The 26,187-nt window shown below is 41.3% G+C and overlaps 1 protein-coding gene across 1 annotated transcript in view; it reads left to right on the forward strand.

Annotated features, from left to right (window-relative positions):
• The window catches only part of LOC139698611 (lutropin-choriogonadotropic hormone receptor-like), a 159,272-nt gene that overhangs the window by 109,864 nt on the left and 23,221 nt on the right, over window positions 1-26,187 (forward strand). Inside the window, exons 11-12 of the mRNA XM_071597454.1 lie at window positions 2,792-2,884; window positions 6,502-6,833. Of these exons, the coding sequence (XP_071453555.1) occupies window positions 2,792-2,884; window positions 6,502-6,833 (425 nt within the window). The remainder of the gene's footprint in view (window positions 1-2,791; window positions 2,885-6,501; window positions 6,834-26,187) is intronic.

The raw sequence follows: 26,187 nt of genomic DNA on the forward strand, positions 1-26,187 counted from the left end.
TAATCCAGTGGTCCAAAATGGTACTCAAACAGGTTGTACTTGGGCCGTACTCAATGACCCATGTCTCGTCACCAGTAGCCCCACATTCTAAAAACTTCGGGTCACTTTCACAGTGGTCCAGGAGGTCCAAGGCAAGATTGTAACACAAGCCGTCTTCTGACAGCACCTCGGGGCCCATCTTGGCACACCTTTCTCATGGTTAAATCTTCGGAAAGAATGAACTCCGCTGTGGTTTTCTGAATATTGCACTCCTCTGCTAACACTCTGACACTGAATGGGTCGATCAGAATTGAGCACGTCTCACTTGGATTCAGGAAAACCCGCTCCTGCGAAACCCAATTAGGATTATTTACACATGATTTACTTTTATCGGGTGAGAGAGGTAGGCAAGTGGATGCCATCTTCTTAGATTTTCAAAAGGCATTTGATAAGGTCCCACATGGTAAACTCATTCATAAATTAAAGGTCGCGGGTATAAATAAGGGCGCCATAAGTTGGGTTAAAGATTTTCTTTCGGAGCGGGAACAGAGGGTAGTCCTTGATGGCGCTAGTTCCAACAGCGTTCGAGTCACGTCGGGGGTACCACAGGGAAGTGTGATCGGGCCGTTGCTTTTCTTGATTTTTGTTAACGATTTGAACCGCGAAGTGAAAAGTAAAATTAGGATGTTCGCGGATGACACGGTGATCTATCGGGAGATATCTGGGGATGAGGATCGTTTTATTCTAGAGCAGGATTTAGGTTGCATTACTAAATGGTGTTCTAACTGGGGATTGACTCTAAATTATAATAAATGTTCAGTGGTAAATTTCTTTAAAAGATCAACGGGATTTGCTTACAAATTAGCTGGAGGTGACCTGGCAGTAGTTGATACGGTAAAATACCTAGGTGTCACATTCACAAAAGACTTAACTTGGGGGACTCCCATACGTAAAGTCTGCGGTCAAGCATATAAAAAATTGGGATTCATTAGACGCATTGTCGGCAAAAGTGACTCGAAGGTCAAGGAACGTTGTTACCACGCTCTTGTAAGGCCTCATTTAGAATACGCATGCAGCGTGTGGGATCCGAGTGAAAAAGGTCTCATTCGGGAAATTGAGAAGGTTCAACGCCGGGCAGCCCGTTTTGTAAAAAATTCCTACGATAAAACGCAAAGCGTCACCGAAATGCTCATGGATTTGGGGTGGGAATCATTGGCTGAGAGACGATTCAATGCAAGATTGAAATTATTAAATAAATTTAGATCCGCATTTTTAAGCACCGAGGTCTCGCAAATTATTCGTACTCCTACATACATTGGTCGCTTGGATCATGCATATAAAATTCGGGAAATAGATGCCAGAACTAGCCGACTTAAGGACTCCTTCTTCCCACGGACAATACGGGACAGCAACTGCAGGGTTATAGATAGCAAAAATTCCACTTGCCACCCTCAGCGTCTAAAAAATAATTAGTTGTATTTAAATGCATGCTCTTCCACTAACCTTATGTGTTTTGTTATAATAACACATTCTTCCCGAATGACCTCATTCATGTTCTGTTCATCTGTTTTTAAGTTTCCCTTTCAATCCCTCGTCCCTCTCCGCGGGGGTAAATTCCTGCTACCTGCAACGTTGGGTCGCATTCCCTGCCTTTTAAAGACTCTTTGGGGGCAGAGTGTTTCGTGGTGCATTTTCATGTGGTGTTTCAATTTCTTGCTTGTTGTGTCCTGGCTTCCGTGTTGTAGGATGGCTTTCGTGCTGCATCATGGGGTGCAGTTTTTTAGTTGTTTTGCGGTATATGTGTTTGCATGAGTGTTGGATGAAGGGATTTTTGCATGAGTGTGTGCGCTGCTGTGGGTGTAATTTTCCGTGTTGTTTTTTTGCATGTGGTATTTTTCTTTTTTAAGGTTGGTGACCTAACACCCCCCGCCACACACCCTTGCGGCGGCTTGCGGGGTATTATGTAGATGTAGATGTTTCGCACATTTTCATCACACCGTGTTGTTGATGGATTTCCTGGGAATTTCTCATCGTCAACCAACTCGTTACCCTCCCAGAACATCCTGTGCAATCAGAAAACCATCACTTGGGACATTTCACCATCTCCATAAGAATCCTTAACAATGGTCAAGGTCTCCGAACCCGATTTCCCGAGTTTAACACAAAATTTTATCGCATATCATTCATTGCTCCATGGAGAGTGGCATCGTGAATTTATACCGCGACCCTCGAACAGCGGTTCAGTCCAGCAGCGATCTGCAGCGTTAAACGACCCGCAAACCACTGACGCGGGTCGCGTTGCTTTTCCAAGCCGTATAAATTTTTCCCGCCACAAATCGTCCAACCTCAGTCGTCCGCTTCGCCAGGAAAAATTGTTTACTTACTTTTTGGGACCGACCCTGCCTGTGTATGTGTGTGTATGTATATATGTGTTTATATATATATATATATATATATATATATATATATATATATATATATATATATATATATATATATATACACACACACATACATATATATATTTATATAAAAATATAGATCTTGTACGAACGTCTCACGGATGTAAATTATAATTCAAAAGAAGGAGCGAGATGGCGTTGGTCAACAAAAATATGGAAAAAAACATGAAAAAGGACTGGTACGCATCCCGAAATTTTCGGTGGCAAGACCACCTACCAACCTCTGCGGAAAGAAGAAATAAAAATATATAATATGAATTCCTAAGGAGCGGCCCCGCAGTGTGTGTTCTCCTTTACGACTCGTTCTAATCTCTCCTCTTGTACCTGCATGTGTGTCCGCGGGATGGCAGCATCTGCAAGAGGCGTGGCTCACCTACTCGTTCCACTGCTGCGCCTTCCAGTTCCCCGCGAGGCACAACCCCAAGAGGCACGCCCTCCACCAGGTGAGAAGGGTCGACCAGCGGAATGCACCCCCCCTCCCATTCATCCCTCTCCCTTCGTCTCCAACCCTTCAAGTACCATCAGAACCAGAAAATCCCAAAAGAGATTGCCGCAGCCTCCCAAACCCACTGACCCCCGCCCTCCCCCGATTGAAGTGTTCTCCCCTTCCCTTGGCTCCCCGTGTCACTCATTCTACCCTTCCACATCCAATCCACACGTCAGATTCAGATCCCCTCCGTCACTACTCTAGTGCACCCCTTGAATTAACCCATCGTTCAACAAGTCCCAGGACTAACTAAGAAAACAACATTCGTTTCACAAAATTCATTTTTATTCATCAACATAATCACCTTCAAGAGCTATATACAATCATTCCGACACTTTTCTAACATTTCGATACCATATAGGTGAAACGATTTGTCCTTGCCCTCAGAATAAGCTCCTGTTGCAGCGATGACTTCCTCATTTGAGCCAAATCTTATTTTCCCTGGAGTATCTTTTCAAGATCACATCAAACAGCCAGTATTCGCTGGGGTCTAGATCTGGAGAGTACATATGGTGGGTGGGGAAGCAGATTGAAGCCCAACTTGTTCAATTTGGCCATTGTTTTCATTGACTTGTGGCACTGTGCATAGTCTTGATGAAAGGTGATATTTTCCTTCTTCGTGTGCGGTCATTTTTGCGATTTCGTCCATCAAATTCACCAATAACTCAATGAAATAGTCGCTAATGATAGATTTTCCCTTTTCAAGGTAGTCGATGTAAATTATACCTTGCGCATCTCAAAATATGTCCCTTTCAATAAGTTCCGGGACCTATTGAATGATGGGTTATTTTAACAAATCCTAAAGCTTAATTGTCCTGAATTGTAAATCTCAACACTCATAATTAATCACGTCCCCTCACTAACTCCCTCTCTTAGTACTCCCTGATGCCAAAGGAACCGGATAGGATTGATCGATGTTTTCCGGCGTAACTTTATGGAATCGATTCATATTGGAAATGAAAAATAGTAACTTTGTGTATCACAAAGTAACTATTTTTAATTTCGAACCGGATGGGAAAAGAGATTGGGTTTGCGGCCATTGTCTTGGTCTTGACCCGTCGAGATTCGGTTGACAGCGCTCTTCGGGACAAAACTCGTGACGGGAAAATACAGGCAAACTTGATGCTAACTTCACCATTACATTATTGCTATTTGTAATATAAATTAATTCAGGATTATTGAGTTCATGTGTAATATCTTTTTCTTTAAAGGTAATCTACCTGTTAAGGTAGGTTTTGGATGGGCACAATTACCAAACAAATATTTTGTCTCTCCTAGCAAAGCACAAACCAAAATCTTACTCTACAACAATTCCTTTATCTCTGTGCAATTCCTTCATCCCGTCCAACGTCCCCATCCTATTCCTGCCCTTTCCCCAGTTGCATCCCATTGCTAATCAATACGACCTTCATCCATTTTTCCTGCCTCCTTATAATTTCTCCCAACAAACCACTCGCCTACCCTCTAACCATGCATACCACTTCCTCTTTCGGTTTCCTCTCCGTCCACTACTTAACCCTCTCCACCACATTAATTCAGCATTATTGCTCCATTTTGCTTGGCAATGCGGAATAATATGTTTGCCTCGCGTTTCCATTTTGTCTTGTCTTCACCACTCATACAATGTGTGTGTCTTCATAAAATAATCCTTAATTGTTATTTAGTGATACATAAATTATTATGAATTTTAAATCAATTTCATTATAGTTTATAAAATTGTGAGTGATGATACGTAGGCGTAGTAGAAGACATATGGAAACATTTCAAACAAGGATTAATGAAAGAGGTGAACTAAACCATAGGAACGGTAAAAATAAAAACAAGGATAGGGACTCCACGACTGAAGAGGATATGAATTGGAAGAAAAAGGAAAGACGGAAATCACTGCCAATAATCCCCTCTCCTCCCCTCCCATGCCTCTAACTCCATCGTTCGTTTTCTTTTCCGTCCATTTTTATTTCTTCGTACTTCTCCACGACCAAATCTCAATAGGCTCCAATCTGCGCTTATTCCCTTGCCTCAACGACCAAGTTTCCAAGCAATAAAATAAAGTACTCTCCATATTAAAGCTCTCACTAGTCTTTTCCTTACTTCTTTATTGAAGGCGTCTGTCCATCAACTCCCACCTCTACGTGAACACTTTCTTCGCAGAGGGAATTTCCTTTTGATATATGTATATATATATTATATATATATGTGTATATATATATATATGTATATATATATATTATATATATGTATATATATATTATATATATATATGTATATATATGTATATATATATTATATATATATGTATATATATATTATATATATTATATATATGTATATATATATATGTATATATATATATATATATATATATATATATATATATATATATATATATAACACTTGTGTGAAAGTCTCACAGATGTGAATAATAATGTATATGAAGTTAGCCCTGGTGGACAAAAACAAAAACACAGAAAAAAGAAAAGAAGCTCACTAGGTTTCGAATTTTCGTTGGTTCACGCCATCTTTCTCAAGGAAGGGAAGGACAGAACTAAAGAAAAGCAGTGGCCGGAAATGCCGGATGGAAGGGGAAGGGGGGAAAGGTTTGCGAGAGGAAGAGTTAGGAGGTAGATTTTTAGAAGTGTGCGGATAATATGGTAGGTGCTGGGGTGGAGGGGGGATGAAAATGTGAGAAGATCAGGGTAATTAATGTCTAATATTAATTTTTGGGCAATTTCAGGAATCCAGCAACCAGATGAACGCCTGTTCCATTGTTTTGAGTTTCAGTGAAGGTTCAGATGGTGGGAGGGATGCTAAGATGGATAAACCATAGCATTTATCAAAGGGAAGCATCAATATCAGGGAAGAATTGTTGTATGAGGCCCGGTGGTTATTGATTCTAACACTATCCAATATTAAAGGCCGGGCTTTATAGTTACATTTCTCAGAAAATTTAATTTCCCCTTTCCGATGACGCCAATACCGTTCCCGCAGTATGACCAAGAGACATTTCTGATTGATATGTTAATTTCCACTGAGAATGATTAGACCTAGCATCCTCTAGATGACGTTTCCTTGAGGTCAAGCTTGACTGTATTAATTTAATTCATTTTCAGACTTTATATTATTGAATAATGGAAAAATCTACCGCTGCCCTCAAAGGAGATATAATCCCCATTACTCTTCAAACACCCCATAGGAACATGGCCATTGGCATTTTATAATTGGTCTGTCGAAAGTGAAAACAGTACAAGATTTCAACAAACAAATGTCTTGTGCTGATTTGTGGAGAAATCATAATTCCTCCGCTATATTCAAACGAGGCCCATTTAAGTGTTTCTGTGGATTGCTTTTGAGGAAAATGTTCTCTACGGATCGAATCAAACATTTCAATAAAAATGTCAATTTCTCACCTCCTACAAATGTTTCCGGTTCCCAGTCCAGATTCCCGTGTGTGCGGTGGAGGGCATGTTGTGTGTGTTTGTGAGGTTTGAGAAGGAGGGGGGGGGGCATGGCAACGCGGCCCCCCAACCCCAGCCCCCCAACTCGCCCCCAATCCTCTCGCGCCCCCTTCCGCAGGCCTACCTCGCCCGGATCCGGGAGACGTGCAACGAGACGGCGGCGGGAAGTTCTCGGGGCAGGAGGAGGGCCCCCACGGAGTCGCCCCCCGAGGGCCCTCATCCCGGCGGCGGCTCATTCGGGCCCCCCTTTCCCATCTTCGAGTTGGGCGGCGGGGCCCTCGGCTGGGGCCTCAACGGCACAGCGTGGGACGCGGCCCCACGAGGGGAGAGGGCTGGGGAGAGGGCCCTCGAGCCGCAGGACGAGGACGACGACGGCGGCTTTTTCCACCAGACGACGGCCACCCTGCCGCCCACGCAGCTCGAGGCCATCTGCGGGAACCTCTTCGACAGGTGGGTTGGCCACAGCCTCCTCGATCCGTGACCCTGCCTTCGCAACGAGCGCTTAGGGATTCATAAGACAATCCACGTCTGATGAACCATGGCTCAACTGTTAAAGTTTGGTCTATTTGGCAGTGTTATATCGGTATAATACATATTGAACACGTGTGTTTTCCTTGTGCCTGGATGTAGCGGGAGTGCACTAGACTGTACGATTTTGACGTAAATTAGAATGAAGTGGACTATTAATGAGAAGGCCTTGATTATTTTAAAGTCGAAAAAATTCGTAAAAGAATATTAATCTGTAGCACAATATATGTTATTTATAATTAGATTTATACTTGTAGGACAGCGATCACTTGATGACCTACCGACGACCTTATATTTGTTTCACCGGAAACACCCGAACTAATGTCGTTCGTATTTGTTAAATTAATATATGAATAGCGATTCACGAGATAAGTAATTTGATGTATAATATAAATGCGACGGAATGCCATTGTTGTGCGATTACGGTTTAATGCGATCATGGGCAAAATACACACACACGTGTGTGTGTACATTTTGTATAAATACATATATATACATATATATACGAGTATATATATATATATATATATATATATATATATATATGTATGTATGTATATATATATATACATATACATATATATATATATGTGTGGTGTGTGTATTTAATCAGGCGTGACAATCTTCGTTAAACTGTGAGTGACTCCGATTTTTTTTATCCACTGTTCCCTTTGGGAAATCGTTGTCTACTTAGAAATATTAATGCAGAGTGCTGGATGGTGCTCGTGGATGCCTAAAGTAGCTCGTATTTCTTTTAAGTTTCCACTCTGCGAGGGTTGATGGGCGGTTGAGCACACCTCCCGAGGAAAGCATCGCTCAACTCACACTTTTCACTCCGGATTTACAAAGATACTTCAATACAGATTTCCCTTTAGATTCACTTCAAATTTACCATCCTCGTATTTGAGGACCCTTAAACGTACTGACTCCAACTCAATTGTTGCCATCCGCAGCGGTCAAACGGAGGAACTCATCGATAATCAATCGTCGCTGTGTCGTTGTCTTTTAGTCGCCGAGAAGGATGTGACCCTCAATTCCTCTCCTCGCCTTTCATCAACCCGCTCCAAAGCAGTAGTTCAGGTTTCCTCTTGTCAAAATCCACTTCCGTCTGGCATTGTAGAGTCATTTAAATGTCTCCTACAGCCTAATTTACCCTTCCCACCTTGTGCTTGAACCTCCTGCCACACACCTTTTTTGGTGGATCACGGGATATTTATGTCGATTTGGAAACGATACTTTCTGAAATACTATAAATAGATAATAGTGATATAATGGAAAATTACACTGACCTCAAGTAAAGTTGATAGCTCCTGAGATTACGTCAATCCTTAAAACAAAATTCTCTCTATTCCCGTTCCGTGGCCACTTAATTTCAAATACTCTCATCTGCTGAACTTTTGTTTCCACTTGCGAGTGACGTCGCTCCTTTGCGATCGCTCCCCTCATTTTTTCCCTCGTGACCTCTTCGACCTAAAAAGGGGTGAATGTCGAATGGTGCCCCCCCTCGGAAGATTACGGACCTCCCTTCGCACGGCGCCTCACAGAGGGCGTCCCTCGACGTTGTGGGTAGGGGAGTTGAGGTCCACTCGCTCCCCCTTCCCTCTCAGTTCGGGAATATTCCACACGATCACACGAGCGAGAAGGGGGCTCGACCCTGTTGAGGAGGGCTCCGCCCCGATTGTGGTCCATCCACGCTTTGCCCCCCGATTATACCGCCGCTCGATTTCCAAAGATCTTGACCTCAACCACCTGAGTGGGGAAAACTTAACGTTGTCGTGGAAACCATACTTCACCATTCACCTAAGTACAGAGGGAATCTGGATGATGCGGTGGCTAACGTACAGGCTTCCCACCGAGAGGGCACGGGTTCAAATTCCTGGAGACGACAAATATTTTTCAGCGGTATCCTGATCCCTACTTGGGGTGCTTTGTAGAGAGTACTTTGAGTGAGTACGACGTTCGTCGGATGGGACTTTAAACTGCGGACCCCTTGGCACCTTTCGACAAGAGTAGACTAATGCCGACGCCAGGTTTCTCTCCACCCTTCCTTTCCCATCCATCCTTAATGGCTCAAATAACCTTACCTCTCGGTCACCTCCCAAAAAACTACTACCTAAACACAGGGTGCGTTCCAAAAGTAATGCTTTTATTAGGTTTAATTTATTTATTGAACATATTTGCGCAAACACTTAAAATTCTTCAAAGTACTGTCCTTGGACCTCTACACATTTTTTCCAACGACTCTGCGATGACCGGTATGCATCCTGGAAGACGTCTTTGGGGACCTCGCGCAAGGTCTTCGTCACGGCTGATTGGATCTCCCCTACGAAAGAAAAACGGGTTCCTTTCATGGTTGCCTTAATCCGAGAGAGCAAAAGGAAGTCTGACTGGGTGAAGTCAGGACAATAGGGGGGATGGGGCAGCGTTTGCACCTGGTGTTTGGCCAGGAACTCGTAACTGGTTGCGGCAATGTGAGTTGTCGTGATGGAGTTGCCACGTAGGGGATATGTTTTTTCTCGTCCTGATGACACTTTTCCGGAGTCTTTCCAACACACCCACGAAGTACACAGCGAGCGTTAACTGTCTGTCCTTGAGGAACAAACTCCATATGGACCACTCCTTTACTGTCGAAATAGACAATGAGCATTGTTTTCACTTTTGATTTGCTTATTCTTGCTTTTTTGGTTGGAGGGACTGGTCGGTGAGCCACTCAGAGCTTTGGGGTTTTGTTTCTGAGTCGTATCGAAAAACCCAAAAATGAACAGTGATGACATTTTCCAAATAATCAGGTTCATTTTCAATACGTTGCAAAAGTTTACTTGAAATTTCCGCTCTATTGGTCTTTCGTGACACGGTCGGCGCGCAGAGGTAGATAACTGACGCCCTATCAAATCCCCGGCTTCTAGAGCACTGAGGTTGGTTTTTAAACAAATATTAGCGTTTCTCCCACCTTCTCCGAGTAGTTTGATTTTACTCCGACCAATAGAAGCGGCGTGGGAATTTTAATTGCATTACCTTTGGAACGCACCCTGTATGCATGATGCTTCGGTGCAAAGAGGGACGAACTTTTATGCCCTCAAACTCAAGTCACTTGCTGTGGTGTGTAGCTCGTCCTTGAGCTGATTGGAAAGGAACCATTTCAATCAACTTCATCAGTATGCGATTTGGCTGGAGGTGGATCTTCATTTTCATTTGAATCGCCGTATTATATACTACGAGCCACGGTGAGCATTCCTTCAGCAAGTGTCCGTAAATATCATCTCTCCATACCGTCCTCGCAGCCGAGAACATGGACCATTACGTAAGAATGCCTTCGACGCTGTCACACGTGATGTTTCGCGTCACGACAATTTACTCGTGCACTCGCGTACATCGAGTGTTGATTCTTCTCCTTCATATTTCAAAGAACGAGCTTTTTTTAAAAATGGCGTTACGGAAAAACGATAGACATGGCATGGGACTATTGAAACTGTTTTAACCGAACGATTCCACTGTGATGCGTTCAAAATGAAGTGAAAGAATCTTTTAATCTTCGTAAAACAATATGGGAGAATAGTGCAGATAAAGGGTTCAACAAATTTTTTACAAGGTCTCGCTTTTATTAAACAGATTTTCGTTGCGTTAAACGTCAAACGAATCCAACGTTCTATTACGTGTAACAGTTCAGATAAAACGCTAAAGAAATCTTCAACAAGGTCGCGCTTTGAAATGTTATATGCATGTAAAAAAGAACGTAAACAATTTGTTAAACATAACAGTTTCAGGTTTAGCTATGTGGAATTCCTTCATTATGAGGGTAAAAAGAGACTTTCCACAAAAAACACCTGATGTTGATGATGCACAGCATCGAAACCATGGTCGTGTGAAGTATTAAAATCTTTTTTGTGGAAACATTAAGTCTCTTTTTACCCTCATAATGAAAAATTCGGTCTTTTAAGATCGACGGGGATCCGACTGTGATGTGAGATGATTTGATTACATCAGCTCCGATGGAAATTTTTAAATTTGGTGCGAGGCGTTGATACGTTCCATTTCATTTCAAAAAGTGTACGAATCTAATGCGCAAAGAGAAATATAGAGAGAGGCATTGATTGGTATGTTAAGGGCGAGAGCTAAAAGAACGGCTTCCATATGAAAGTGATTTCACGTCAAAATTACGATTTTTCAAGTATGAAAACTCTGAAAATTCGCAAAAATAAATAATAATTTACCTGATCATCAAATTTCCAAAGAAATAAAAACACTTAAAAATAAATATTTTTCGTGAGAAAACTACGGTAGGATTTTCACTTGAGTTCAAGTTGGGCTCTGCGAGTGTCATATTTCATTGACTTGAATATCGAACGCTTTGGCGCTAGAATCGATTATGTGAAAAGTTGTCCATTCTCTTTCAGTCGCTTAGAACTCGTACTAGACACGGAAATATTCGAGGCTCCCTACCAGCATACTATGAATAAATGGAATGTACGTATTAAGTAAATCCTTCACATTTGTCGGAGTCGCGTGTCACGTGACATTTATTTCCTTCAAATACGCCATGTGGGTTCGACCTCGGTCGACGTCATGCGCACTTTTCATTATTGTTATCCTATGGTTCATACTATCTTCACCCAAAACGAAGTGGAAGTTTTTAATATCCGTAAAATAATATGGGAGAAAAGTGCAGATAAAGGGTTAAACAAATTTTCTACAAGGTCGCGTTTACGTTAAATAGATTTTCGTTACGTTAACCCTAGAACCGTAACGTTATTTTTTCACCCTATTCTGGTGACTTGGGATGACACTGCAACAATTTCAGAGTGTAAAAATCATTCGCCTTGACTGGGATTCGAACCCAGATCCCTCAATATCCGGTCGAGTGCTTTAGCCACTTAAGCTACCGAGGCGTCCTCTTAAACTCTGAAATTTTGGGGCTTTTAAAGGAACTAGATGTTGTGACGAAATACCGTACATACAATGTCACATGTATTCGTAGTCGTGCGCGAGGCGCCACTGTCCACGAGGTTAAAGCCAACTTTAAACACGTATGGTGTTTTCCCTTTGACAAATTCCAAAGAAACTGCGGGAGATGCCGCAACAGTAACTTTTAACGGAGTCATCCGCTAATGTGCATTTCAATGCAACAATTTCAGAGTGTAAAAATCATTCGCCTTCAGTCAAGGCGAATGATTTTTACACTCTGAAATTGTTGCATTGAAATGCACATTAGCGGATGACTCCGTTAAAAGTTACTGTTGCGGCATCTCCCGCAGTTTCTTTGGAATTTGGGATGACACTTTTCAAAAATTCGTATCTCACACCCATTAAGACTATGAGAGTCCTATGGGGGCTCATTATTTTCGTTTCTCAATGTAGAATCACGCGACACATTGATTGACGTGAATTATGGTAAAGGTCCCGAGTCGCAAACTTAAACTGTTCTCGTTTGGCGCGAGATTTCAACCCGCTCTGGGGTACTTTCCACCCCCGTTACCGCTCTAGGGTTAAACGTAACGAATTCAAAGTTCGATTACGTTTAACAGACAAGTTTCACTTTAGACATATTCCTTAAAGGCACAAACTATATGCTGACTTTAATTGCACTAATCACTGATTCATTTATTAATATTTCGGTTAGCTATTCCTATTTCCTAATTAAAATTATCTTCCACTGTCCGACACTCATTCCTCCTCTCCAACCTTGCGGCTCGTTGAAGAGAGAAGTTTCGTCGCCCCCTTTCCTTGACGATCGGCGCTGGGGATATTGTTTCTGAGATACGGAGGTGAAGAGGGGCATGCGTGTAGAATGGGATGTTGGGTCTTGTTTTGCTAGAAGAGACCAAATATTTTATTTGTTGGTGGTGACCATCCAAAACCTACCTTGACCGGTATATTGCCTAATCAAAATTCCCATTTCAATTCGTGATCGAAGTTCTTTTCAGATGGTCCCATCGTCGCCACAAGTAGTAGTTTTTAAGGGGAGGCGACCGACAGCTGAGGTCATTTGCACCATTAGGGATGGATGGGAAAGAATGAAGGGAGGAGAGAAACCCGGCGTCGGAATTAGCTTACTCTTGTCTAAAGGCGCCAAGGGATCCGCAGACGGCGGACGCGTACTCAACTCAAAGTGCCCTCCACAAAGCACCTCAAGCAGGGATCGGGATACCAATTAAAAAATATTTGCTATCTCCAGAATTTGAATCCGGGACCTCTCGGTGATAGCAACGTTATTGGCAATACATATAAGGGCACGATGCCCACAAACCAAGATCGATTACGATATTCGATTCGGCAAAAGATCGATGAGATATTCGAGTCGACTTTACTGTGCGAGTGCGGTGTGGGTATATCTCGCGGCCACCCCCTCCAACCCCTCCCGTTGAATGGCGTGACTGCAATCGGCCTTGGAGGAGACTGCGGCGAGTGCGAATGCGGAGTGGGGGGATGGGAGGAGGACGGGGAGAGGAGGGGAGGGGCCGTTGCACAAGGGCGAGCGTGAGATGCGAAGAGGAAAACTTTCCATTGGGGGTCAGTCTCGGGTGGTGGCGAGGGAGACATATCAACACCCACCCCCGCCCCTCGCCCGCATCATCGCGGGGGCGGGCGGGGGAGAGGGTGGGTGACCCGTGGCCGGTCCAGGGGATATCCGTGTCCAGAAATTCGTACACCCGACCGGCTGTTGCGACCGTCCGTCCCGGGGTTTCAGGGAGCCACAGTCAACGCATTCTTTGAAGGCCTTTCATTTGGAATCCCATCTGTGCGCTTGCCTTAAATATTTTTTATTAGCCTTTGCTCCGATTACCAGGCGGGATAATCATATCTAATCGTCTCAAATAATCATACATGAGACACATACTTCCTAAAAGGCACCCTCTAGTTTACGTTGCTTCCATCAATTGGCATGTAGTTGCAAATTTTAAGCATTGTTTGATAGTTAATTACAAGTAAATAGGTTTAAATTTTCAAGTAACGTAGGCAATATTAATTAAAGCTACATTAGAGAGATTAAGTGTAGAAAAGGTGGATTTAAAGTGTTATAAAGTGCGATGAGGGATCGGAATAGCGTCGTAACAGAACGGAATAATCGACCACGCTAAGAGGTAAAAAGTAATGTATATCGGATCTGTAGGAGGATGGTGTGTGTCATTGGTCTGCCTCACAACCTAGCTGAGGCTTGCAGGATACTATATAATGTCATATAATACGAGCTACTCAATTGAAATGACATTATCCAATTAAAAACATGAGCGAGGTGTCGGTATTGAAAGTCATCATCATTACCTGATGATGAAGACGTTCAAAGGTGACACCTCGGTCCATGTATTTAAATACAATGAGTGTGTGGAATTACAAAGTCAATAATTTTATGTAATTTCAATATGTTAGGCAAATTCCATTAAGTTACGCCGGAGACAACAAAATGAACAGCGGTGTCTATGCGTAAAATATTTCTCCACGTGGAATTGAAAATATTTTCTTTGCCGTAGTCATATTTCTTTTGGATATTGCTTCTAACAAATTAGCTATGCACACGAGACGATCTGCCAATAAAAAGATTAATAATTCAATATGGGTAAGACAAAATAATAGTAACATACTAGTCTACTTAGAAATTTTAATATCCACCCCCCAGTGCGGTTGCTTCTGATCCCATATCGTTTGTAGAAAAAATGACATCTTAAATCTGTCAATTATCCACGTAATCTCTTTATTGACTTAATCACCCCTCTCGTAGTACGATGGGGGTAATAATGCATTTTCATCATTATCATTGCTAAAGAGACATAACTCCAATTTATTCAGGAGCTTCAATCTGTAATTTTAACCTTCGCTCCGTGAGTGATTCCCAACCTGGCTTCTCTAATATTTTGGATACGCTACTAAGTTTATCATAACAACGTTTCACAAATCTAGCTCCTCTACGCTGCACGCGATCCGATTCGGTAATCAATCCAACTTCGTGAGGATTCCATATACTTGCAGCATATTCAAAGTGAGCCCTAAACAGCGAAAGATAACATTTCTGTTAGACTTTTTCATCACATTTACCCTGTACTCTTCTAATATATCCTTAATTTTGTGTCAGCTAGTCCACATATTCCCCGTATCTGTTGCGACCAGGAGAGATCGTGGGGAGGTTGACGTTTGAATATATAATCGAGTCTACACTTTCTCTTTTGTTATACCTGAAGCAGTCCTGAAGCATTCGGGAGGGAATTGCTCATTTTCCAAAAATCCGTTGCTATGCACTCTTTGTATGATAATAATAAAATTAAAATTTTCGTGCTTCGCACCAACTTTGTATTGCATTAAGAGCATCTCCTAGTTTTAATTTATCCTCAGGGCTACGGGCATTTCTGTAAAACACCGTCATCCGCAAGCAAACGTATCATACAACTGCATGCTAGCCACGGTGTTAATTCCGTTAGCATGAAAAATTAATAATTTAGTTACTTTTTCCTTGGGGAATACCTGAGGTGACCTCGACTTCATCAGAGCTAATGCCATCTTTGGCTAACCTTCGGCTACTACAAAAGTCTTCTTATCCAACCTAAAATGTCCCCCTATGATTTTTTATTTATATCAGAGGATTTGCGAGTAGGTATGCGTAAGATTCTTTCTCGAGAGCTTTTTAAGTGTAGAAAAACAGCATCCGATGTACCGCTATTTTCTCCGGAACTCAAAATTCGTATCAAGAACAAAAAGCCCAAATTGTGTCTCCCTGAATCTGCCCTTTCGGAAGCCGTGATGGCTTTTCATCGAAAGGTCTTGACCATCGGAATGTCGTATTTGTCGAACTAACAAGTATATATGGCCTAGTATGATAAAAATGTGAGAGAGGTAGGTCTGTAAATGCTCGGTTCCTTCAGGTCACCGTTTTTAAATGTAGGAGTCAAACTAGCTATATTCTTGTCACGTCTTTGGGACTTCCTAATTATGATATCTTGAAATGGCAGTAGTACTTTCAAAGCTATTTCCTTAAATATTCGAGCTAGTATTCGATCGCGTCTGGACGATTTATTTGGGTTAATGTTTTTCAGAAAAACTTTTGGTCCATCCCATGAACCTTTAATTTATGGCATCGAATGAAAAACTGGTTAATTACGCTTCCGAAGATATTTGGTGAAACTCTGGGGAAAAAATTGTAAAAGCAGGAATTTAATAAGTTAGCCTAATTCAAACTGCCGGTTGACCTCGCTTTTATCGTGAACTCGCATTTTTGGGTGAATTAACTGAGTTGACTAAGGTCACTGAACCTTCGTGACATATGACCAAAGTACTTTTGAAATCTCGTTTTAATTTTAATTTAATTATATTTTAACTTAGTGCTTTTCGACATTTTTTCTTCGTATCCAGTTTAGTGTCCATAAACACAGTTATACTCACGAATTCCGTGATTTTTTTCATCTTGCAATGACCTAAAGGCCTAATATTTTTTTTTATTTTGAGCCTGGGTTCTCTCTTATATGAATTTCCCTGGAGTGAACTGAAGCTAACTGCTGAGTTCGTAATGTCGAGGAAGGGAATCCATATATCTTCAGTATTTCTGCATTTGCCATATTTCCAAATAGTAAAAAATGAAATGGTTACACATATTTTAAGCCTTTTTATTCTCCAGTCGTAAACAAGTGCATTAATTTCTTTGAGATTTACTATATTTAAGACCTTTTTGAATACGTTACTTGCTGACAAATCAGGAAATTGATTTCTCCAAGTTGGTTAAATGCCAACGTGATACGTACGTGGAGTTCAACGCAAAAGAATCTAAAAGTGACTCGCAGGTGACTTTGTTTTCCACGCCTGTTTTAAAACTGCATGTGCTCCGATCAGTAAATGGGGCGTGAAAATCGCCACCGATGATAGTGCCTTGGTCATTGTTTTGGAATGAGAAACTTTCGATTTGCTTCTTTAGTTCTAGTATTGAATCAACTCTCTCGTCCCAAAGGCTATAAAACGCGCATTTAAAAATTCTTCCCGACAGTAGACATTTAAATTGAACGTCAAACATTTTCCGAAGCGCTTTATCTTAGCCCTTATATCGCGAGAGGTCTTACATAACTGCAATAAATAAACCACCTCCAATTCCACGTAGTTCCATCATTTATATAAACGGGAAAGGATTACGAGAGAATTACACTGTCGGAAATATCAATTGATAACAAGTTTTTATTTCGAGTAATTTCATGTACTCGTATATTTGCGCCTACCTTTTGGATAAGATGATAATACTCATCTTCTTTAGTTTTTAATCTTCGACAGTTACTTACTGATTCAGATACTGTTCACTTGCCATCACGGTTGATTGAGTAATAAACGGGAATCTTTTTTTTTTACTTTTATCGTATCTCTGGATGTCAACAGCGTCTCGAAAATCAGTGAGACATGAGCGGATGTAATGGAGAGAAATGACACGCGTGCCGTGAGACTCCTCATTTTAGAAAACGTCTTTGTTTTATCTTTATTTAGTACCCTGCAAGCCATCACTAGGGTGTGTAGGAGAGGGTGAACACACAACAGAATTCCCTTGATCCAAAGCACCTTTCCCGCCCAGCGCGGTCGGTGAAATACTATTTTATTCTCATCCCTTATCGTGCGTGGAGAAAATGGCATCTATCAATTCTACACTTAATCTCTCTTAAGTTTATGGACATGATCTCTCCTACCACAGTACGATGGGAGTAATAATACATTTTCAACATCATTGCTAAAGAGACCTCCTTCCAAATCATATGCAAGGGCTTCAATTTAACCTTCGCTCCGTGAGTGATTCCCAGCCTAGCTGCTCTAATGTTATGGATGCACTCCTAAATTTATCATAACTAAGTTTCACAAATCTAGCTCCTCTACGCTGCACGCGATCCAATTCGAAAATCAATCCAACTTCGTGAGGATCCCATATACCTGTCGCATATTCAAGGTTAGGCCTCGCCAGCGAATTGTAGCATTTCTCTTTAACCTTTATTATCGCATTAACCCAGCAATTTTCCAATAAATCTTAATTATTCTGTTAGCTTTTCCACATATTCCCCGTATATTTTGCACCCAGGAGAGATCGTGAGTCAGGATGAGACTAAGAAAGAAAAACTATACATTACATTCTCTGTGCATCGGATTGCCTTTCAGGATTGGGCAAGCCAAATCGCAGCTCAATCAATCCATTTTCATAAATACCCTGAATTTTGAATTAAACAAACGGCAGAAACAGCGATAGAAGACCGAAATCTTAGAGCAAACAAAGGTGACTGCCTCAAGAGGAATGAGAGGTAGTTCGGGTCTCTCCGTTCGCAGTGGTGTGAAATGCACCAGCGCGAACCACCACTGCAAACTGTCGGGAAAACTATAAGTTTTAATTATTATTAAGTCGATACACATAATATTTTAATAAGAGGCGAGATTTTCTCAAGATCCTGGCGTTAGCTTAAGAAATGTTTTCGCAACTTAACTGTGCAAACAGAGGAAGTAATGATCTTCACACTTTGTAATAGTCATTTCTCTAAAATGCAAAAAGATACTGGCAATGATTGGGCAGCCTTAATTCCGACTGCAGCAGCTTGGATCCGAAAGAAGGCTGTCGCCAGAGTTTATTTAATGCATCCGCTTCGGAGCTTGGAGATAAGATTCAAAGAGTCTTTCGCCGAGATACGCCCATCGATAAAAGGGAGTCGCCAGTCAAATATGGGTGCGGTAGGGAAACAAAAAACAGCAAAAGAAACAAAATTTTCACTACGCCTGCTTGTACTTTGGGTGGAGGGCATGTCCCTCAGATAGTGCGTTTTTTGGCTCGGCCTTCTCTCCGCATTTGACGAGCGCGTTCGCTGTATCTCGCGAGAAAGCACACATTTAATTTGGTTCATTTTTGCATTGACTGAGTTACATCAGCGACTAGATTATTTGGGAGTTAATGGAACTACCCGGTCGCATTTTCATTTTGGCGATTGACAGAAGATAATAGCTGCCTAATGAGAGATTTTCGCATGGAGGATAAATCTTAATTAACTTTCAGCTGTTCTTCATCCCAGAACCATGAGTATACGGATGCCAATTAGTTGATCTCTTGCCATATATGATCGTTTATTGGAAGTGTCAGTCATCATCTCAGTGAGATTATCAGTATTTATTATTGGCTTTGAGCATTGCGGTGACGAAGCCAAGGCTTGCTTGGTGCGCGCTATGGTGCTAGGCGATATCCAGGCTGAATGGGCGAAATTAACGCGAATTACTTGTTTGTGGGCGAAATTTAATTCAATCCAACTCTCCCCCGCATCTCTGTGCGTGCCTTGAGGAATAATATTGCGGGTAGTGTATTCCACGGTATAGTGCCACTTGGGAATGTTTATGCGCGCTTCGATAATGTTGCTAAATATGTTGGAGTACTTTAAATGAAGAACACAATGTATATTTCCACTGTTCTTTATACTTATTTCCGTAGATTTTCATCATACATTTTTATATACATTTGGTTCTTCATTTAATGAACATGAGCTTCCGCAAATTTGAGCCTGAAACAATTGAATACATGATGGAGTACTGTTTATTAAATCGATACTTAATGATTATTTATTTCATGCGTGTTTAGCCATAATTTCGTGCTTCTACAAAGACTTTAACAATCATAATTTTTTGTGCGAAGCATTGTTTTTCAATCCTATGAAATTAAAATAAAAGTATTTTATTTTTACATTTTTAGACGCAGTAGGTTTTCCAATTGAGTCGGCCTTTAAAATTTGGATGAAATGTTCAGAGATTGAAAGGTTTGAGATTGAGGGAATAATCGGCCATGGGAGTAGTGAAATGGTCCTTTGCCAGCCCAATTAGGTCATGGCCGACTAGATGTCAAATAGATAAGATGCTCCCGATCTGCGTAACAGGTTTTTATCTCGACTTTTCAACATAATGGCCGCCAGATGTGTTCAAAGTTTCACTTTGCCCTATTTCTATTCCATTTCTTGACAATTTAAAATGCGAGCATGACACGTCACCATTACCCAACGACGTCATCGGCATCAACTGCGAATGTTTCAGATTGTACTCCATTTTTGGAAATTGCAAGAAATATTCGAGGGTTGTCCGAGAAAGTGTGATAACAAAACATTTACTCCCATAATATGCTATGCCACAATTCGCTTTTATCTCTTACTATCACCTCGATGTGCAATCTGTACGTGGGATTCGTTCCATTGGTTTGACTCGAGTATTGCGAAAGAGCGACATTCGATGCAATTTGAAACATCTTTATTTCACCTCCTCCCGTTTCTGGTGATGTCAAACGCTTTCCACGAAGGTGTTTCTCCCCCAGAGGGGAGGGGGGTGTAGAGTAGAATTGGCGGCCTGGACCTGGTCCTGGCCCATTAGGAGGGTGAGGAGCGCACCTCACGTTGATTTACTGACGAGGTAATCGAGATTTTCCGTTTCCGTGGATCTGAATGGATTCTGGACTCCATCTGGGAATTGAACTCGGAAGTGAAGCGGGTGTGTGGTGTCGAGGGGGTTAATTTGACGCTCTCGGTCTGCAGCCTCGTCCCCTTGAGGATTGATCGTGGAATTCTGGTTTGGAGCCGGGTGGAAGGCATAAATCAAAGGTTGCGTGCTTCCTGCAGGGATATTGGGGCGTCCTTCGTTGACCTTCAGCCGGCGATCCAATCGTGTAGGAACCCCCTGAACCTTTCTGTTGTTCACTTAACGTCTGAGGCCGCCAGGTCCCGCCAGGGCCTGCCAGGTCAGCGGGCAGGATATCCGAGCACTGCAGGGCTTTTTTAGATTTTATTGTAGATCAAATAGTGGGTCTTTAAAGTCTTCTTTGGCAAATTATGTAGCTTTGAATGAAGTGAGGGTCTGTGCTAGCAATATTTCATTTAACACCAATAAGATAGAATCGGAGAGAAAATTTTATAAGGGATTCAATAATAATAAGAAAGCGGTCCTTGTTAAAAATTCAAAAAACCGTAATGTCAAAGAAACATCTGTATTGGCAGTAAATTGCCGAAGTTTAAAAAACAAAGTCGTAGAGTATCATCACCTTATTCGAAGCATGGGCGCAGATACAGTTATTGGAACAGAAAGCTGGTTATCCACTTATCGCCGGCGGTAAAATTTTCCTATAATCTTATTCCGTTTACAGGAACGACAGAGCAAATAGAATGGAGGGCGGTGTTTATATAGCAGTTAAAAATTCTTGCGTCAGCAGGGCTGAGGTAATTCCAGATAATGGTTTGGAAAGCCTTTTGTGCTCAATTAAAAGTCTTCAATCCAAAATAATTTATGTGTGTGCATTTTAGGGACCGCCAGTCGACATATACCACTCAATACTAGAATTAGATCAGCAAATGAAAGGATTTTTTATCCCAACACAATGATCGCGACGTTATAATCGGTGGAGATTTCAATGTCCCATTTATTGACTGGAGCACATATAGTTTTAAAACGGGCGGTAAAGACAAAGACATCTGCGAATCGCCATTGAATACTTTTACGTTGAACTCATTGAATCAAGTTGTCACTTCACCAACTAAGGACGATAATATTTTGGATTTGTTAGCAACTAATATTCCCGAAAAAGTCTTAAATATAGAAAATGTAAAATGAATTAGTGACCACGGGGCAATAAATGATAAGTTTTCGCTTCATAGGGTCCGAAATAAGAAACCTAAAAGGAAAATTTACTTGTTTAAAGAAGGACGCGTGCTGTAGAATCAATTTTCTACTGAAAATAAAGATAGTTATCACCGAAATACTGAGGATACGTGGAATCACTTCCTTGAGTTCACGCGATCAGCAGTCAACAAGTTCATTCCTGGTAAATTAATAAAGGATACCACGGAACCTAGATGGTACAACGCGGATGTTAGAAAGGCATTTCGACGTCAAAGGCAATGTCACGCCAAGATGGAAACTCTATGGAGTGATATTTCCATCGACAAAATAATTGTGATCACTTATAATTACAAGAAATCTAGGGAAAATGCCTAGAATGAATTTCAGAAAGCGTTAAGCGAATTCAAAAAAATAAGATTGGCCGAAAATTTGAAAGAGAATCCAAAAGCATATTTTGGCCGTACGTCCTTTGGGAAATAAGTCAACAGTTTATTCACTCAAAAATGATAAAGGCGAAAGAGTAACCAGCAGTTTGGAAAAGGCCAACTCTTTAAAATCCTTATTTCAAAGCGTCTTCACCATGTCTCACCGAACGTCTCCAATAGCTTCCCAAATCGTTACGGCTAACTGATGCCCAAAACTGAAATTTCATGTAATGGGATGGAAGGTTTGCTGAAAAATATGAAGCCTAATAAATTCTCCGAACCCGCTGGTATATTTAAGTATCTAGCTTCGGAAATTGCGCAGTATCTAGAAATAGTTGTTAATAAGCTTCTAGCAAATCACAAGGTTCCCAGATATTGGAAAACGGCCAACGTAACGCCAATATTTAAAAACGGAGAGAGGAAGAAACCGAGCAATTACAGACCTATTTCCCTCAAAACCGTTTCGTGAAGGTTAGGGAACATACACATAAAGAAGAAAGGGGAAGAAAACTCCAATGGCCGTAAGGATTAGTTGCCAATCTCTCGTCAGACCAAATGTTGTGTTGGTGTGACGGGAATCACGTCAGGGACCAACCACAACCTCTCGACCGGAATACCCTCTGTGGTGGTTTACGGGAGATTAATCCGCGTCAGGGACCAACACAGCCACACGCACACTATCCTGCCTGAAATCCTTCACGAGGCTGTGAGACCCTGTTAAAGAATTTCAGATGGAGATGGAATCCTTCACGAGGCTGTAGAGTAGACTCCGTTAAAGATTCCAGGATATTCTCAAGCACACACTCTGTGGCGGTTTACGGGAGATTAATCCGCGTCAGGGACCAACACACAGCCACACGCACACTATCCTGTCTGAAATCCTTCACGAGGCTGTGAGACCCTGTTAAAGAATTTCAGATGGAGATGGAATCCTTCACGAGGCTGTAGAGTAGACCCCGTTAAAGATTCCAGGATATTCTCAAGCACACACTCTGTGGATGGCACAGACCAAACACACACACAAGCACTCGAGAAACGCACACACACTCAAAAGGGCCCAACTTCTGGGAGAATCTGGACACAGGTAAAAAGCAACTAGGAAGTGCGTCGAACACGCGTGTTTCGGCCACAAAGTGGCCCTCTTCAGCGAACCGAAGGGAAAACACCTCCAACACAAGGTTGAAAGTAAACAACCGTAGACAAACGTCATATTTATATAGAGACTGTGGGAGTTGGGGGGACCAATCGAAATAGGTGGAAGATGGAAAGGGGAGGGGTACTTTAAACGTATTGGTGAAGAGGAAGGAGGGGGGGGGAGGAGGAAAAACAGATACCAAGGGACTGAGTGGAACGGGAAGGAGTAATTATTGAAGGAGAAGGGGGGGGGGAAGAGGGGGGGGGGGGTTGGGTAAAAGTGAAAGGTATCCGAGTAACGGATTATGAAGGGGAATTGGGGGGGGGTTTAAACATATTTCCGTTGGACCATAGTCCAACGGAAATATGTTTCAAAACTAGAGAAGTCATTTCAAAAGGGAATAAAGTGGGGAGAATGGAATCGGCCCTTTATCGTTGTTGACAACCACATTTCTAAATTTGTGTATGAAAATGCTTTCGTATGCGTCTAAAAGGTGGTTGGGGGTCTGTTTGATCAACTTCAATTCCTTTTCTGATGTTTTATGGTCTTCCTTGAGTAAGTGTAGGGCAATGCTCGATTTATCTGATCTGTTGTATCTGTAATGGGCCATATGTTCTTTGAATCTAGTTTTAATATTCCTCCGCGTCTGGCCGATGTAAGTTGAATCGCAGGAGGAGCAGTTTATTTTGTAAATGCCGGACTTGTTTGAGGCGTCGATTTTGTCCTTAGTGTTGCCTTATAGATGTTTTAGTTTGTTGGTGCTGCTAAATGATATATTAGTGTCAACGGTTTTAAAAATCTTTCCTAGCCCTTTTGTTAAATGTGGGTGGAACGGCAGTTTGATATACCGCGGGGTTTTATGTTGTGTGAGGGTGGTCGTGTTTTGAACTAGTTTTTTATGTTTGTGCTTTTTCACTAGATTGTCAATTATTGACTCTTTGAAGCCATTTTTAAAAGCTATAAGTTTGATGTTTTTTAATTCTTTGTAATAGTTGTTTCTATTTAATGGAATATTTACTAGTCTGTGTACAAGGGCATGGAAGGTGCCCAGTTTGTGACTGTTGTGTGTGAAGGAATCATGATGTATGTAATTGTTGGTGTGTGTTGGTTTGCGATACACGTCGTATGATATTTTAGTATTTCTTGTTAATAGTAGATCAAGGAATGGAAGTTGGTTATTCTTTTCTAATTCGTATGTGAATTTAACCGAGGGGAATAAACTGTTTAAGTCGTTAATAAACTGATCTATGTTATATGTAGTTGTGTCAAAAATAGCAAAGATATCGTCCACATATCTAACAAAAAGAGAAGGGAAATAACTGAATTTCTTTTTGAACTCCTTCTCAAAGTGAGTCATAAATACATTAGCTATGAATGGGGATAGAGGGTTTCCCATCGCCGTTCCAAATTCTTGTTTATAAAACTTTCCTTGGAATTGAAAGAAATTTTGATTCATGACTAGGTTAGTTAGTCTGATGTATTCATCAATTAAATTGGGATCTAGATGTAATGATGTTAACCAAACTTTTAGTGCGTTGATTGCAATTTCTACTGGTACGCTTGGAAAAAGGTTTGAAACATCAAACGATACCATGACTTCTCCTTGACTGAAATTATGACTTTTGGTTTTGGATACGAAATCTAAGGAATTTTTAAGAGAATGGGGGCTCGGGAAAACCAATTTATTAAACTCACAAACCAGCCACTTGGATATAAGATATGTGGGAGAATCTATTCCTGAAACAATGGGTCTCATGGGGAGACCAACTTTGTGGACTTTAGGTAAGCAGTATAATCTAGGTAAAATTGGATTTGACACTGAAAGTCTGAATTTAGTTTTTTTATCAATGAGGGATGGGCAGTCGTTTAGCACGTTTTTAACTTGAGTTATAAGTTTATTAAGGGGATTCTTTTTCACTTCAATATATGGCCCAGATGATATTAGGTTGCTCACTTTATCGAAGTAGTCTAATTTATTCAAAATGACACAGAGGTTACCTTTGTCTGCTTTCATATAGAAACAATTTTTCCTTTTTAAAGAGGTAACAATTTGATTTAAATTCTGTGATTCAAGCTTGCGTTGGAAGACTGGGTGGTTGAGGTTATTTTTAATCTGATTTTCGCAGGCTTTCCGTAAAAAATCTTTTGTGGGAAAGTCAAATGGATACAGAGATCCTTCTATGTGGGCTATTAAATCCTCCAAGGGACTATTTTTTGGCTGTATGCTAAAGTTTAGACCATAATTGAGCAACTTCAACTCTTGTTGTGAAAACGTTTCATCGGACAAGTTGCAAACATTGGGGAAACCTTTGTTGTCAGAGGAAGAAGAAGCTTTGGACTCACCGATAAGTTTTGCTAGTTTACGATTGATGCAGCGGGCTTTCTGTTCTCGTTTCTTGAGAACTACGATGTGGATTCTCCCGTCGATTTCTAACCAGTCTTGAAAATCGGTGTCTGATAATCTCCGAGTCAGTTTTAAATGCAAACTGTAGGTTTGCAATTCCAGGCAACTACGTTTGGCGTAGAGAGATATTATTTCGGAGTGAAGGGCTTTGCGTCGTAACGCTTCGTCAATATCCAGATTTCTTTTACGATACAGAGCAAGTGAATTGATGAACTTAGGATAAATATTGTTTCGTTTACACCTTCTGGAGTTTTCTTCCCCTTTCTTCTTTATTGAGAGGCCGTAGAGCTCATTATTTCTTGCCAACATACACATAGTTGATAGTTTGATCGTGAGGCACCTGGAAAATTAAGAGTGATTGATGAAAAATCACCACTGTTTCCGAAAAGGTAGATTCTGCGAAACAAAACTTTTAAAAAAATTAAATCTATAGCATAAATTGGAAGGACGTCTCTTAAGCAGTGATGTTGTAAATGTATTATTACCCTCGTACGTATCGTACGACGGTAGGCGAGATCATGTTGATAAAATTAGAAAGATCAAAAGTAGAAAAAATATAAGTATAAGATGTCATTTTTCCCACGAAATACAAGGGATCAGAATAACATTGTCCGACCGTGGTTGGGGTAAAATATTTGGGTCAAAATTTTTCTGACTAGTCTGTATTCACCTTCTGCCACACACTCCAGCGATGGCTTGCAGGGTGCTAATTAAAGGCCACCGCGCAAAACAACACGCCCA

Source organism: Hetaerina americana, unplaced genomic scaffold, assembly GCF_022747635.1.
Source record: "Hetaerina americana unplaced genomic scaffold, ioHetAmer1.1.p SCAF_9, whole genome shotgun sequence".
Classification (NCBI taxonomy): Eukaryota; Metazoa; Arthropoda; class Insecta; order Odonata; family Calopterygidae; genus Hetaerina; species Hetaerina americana.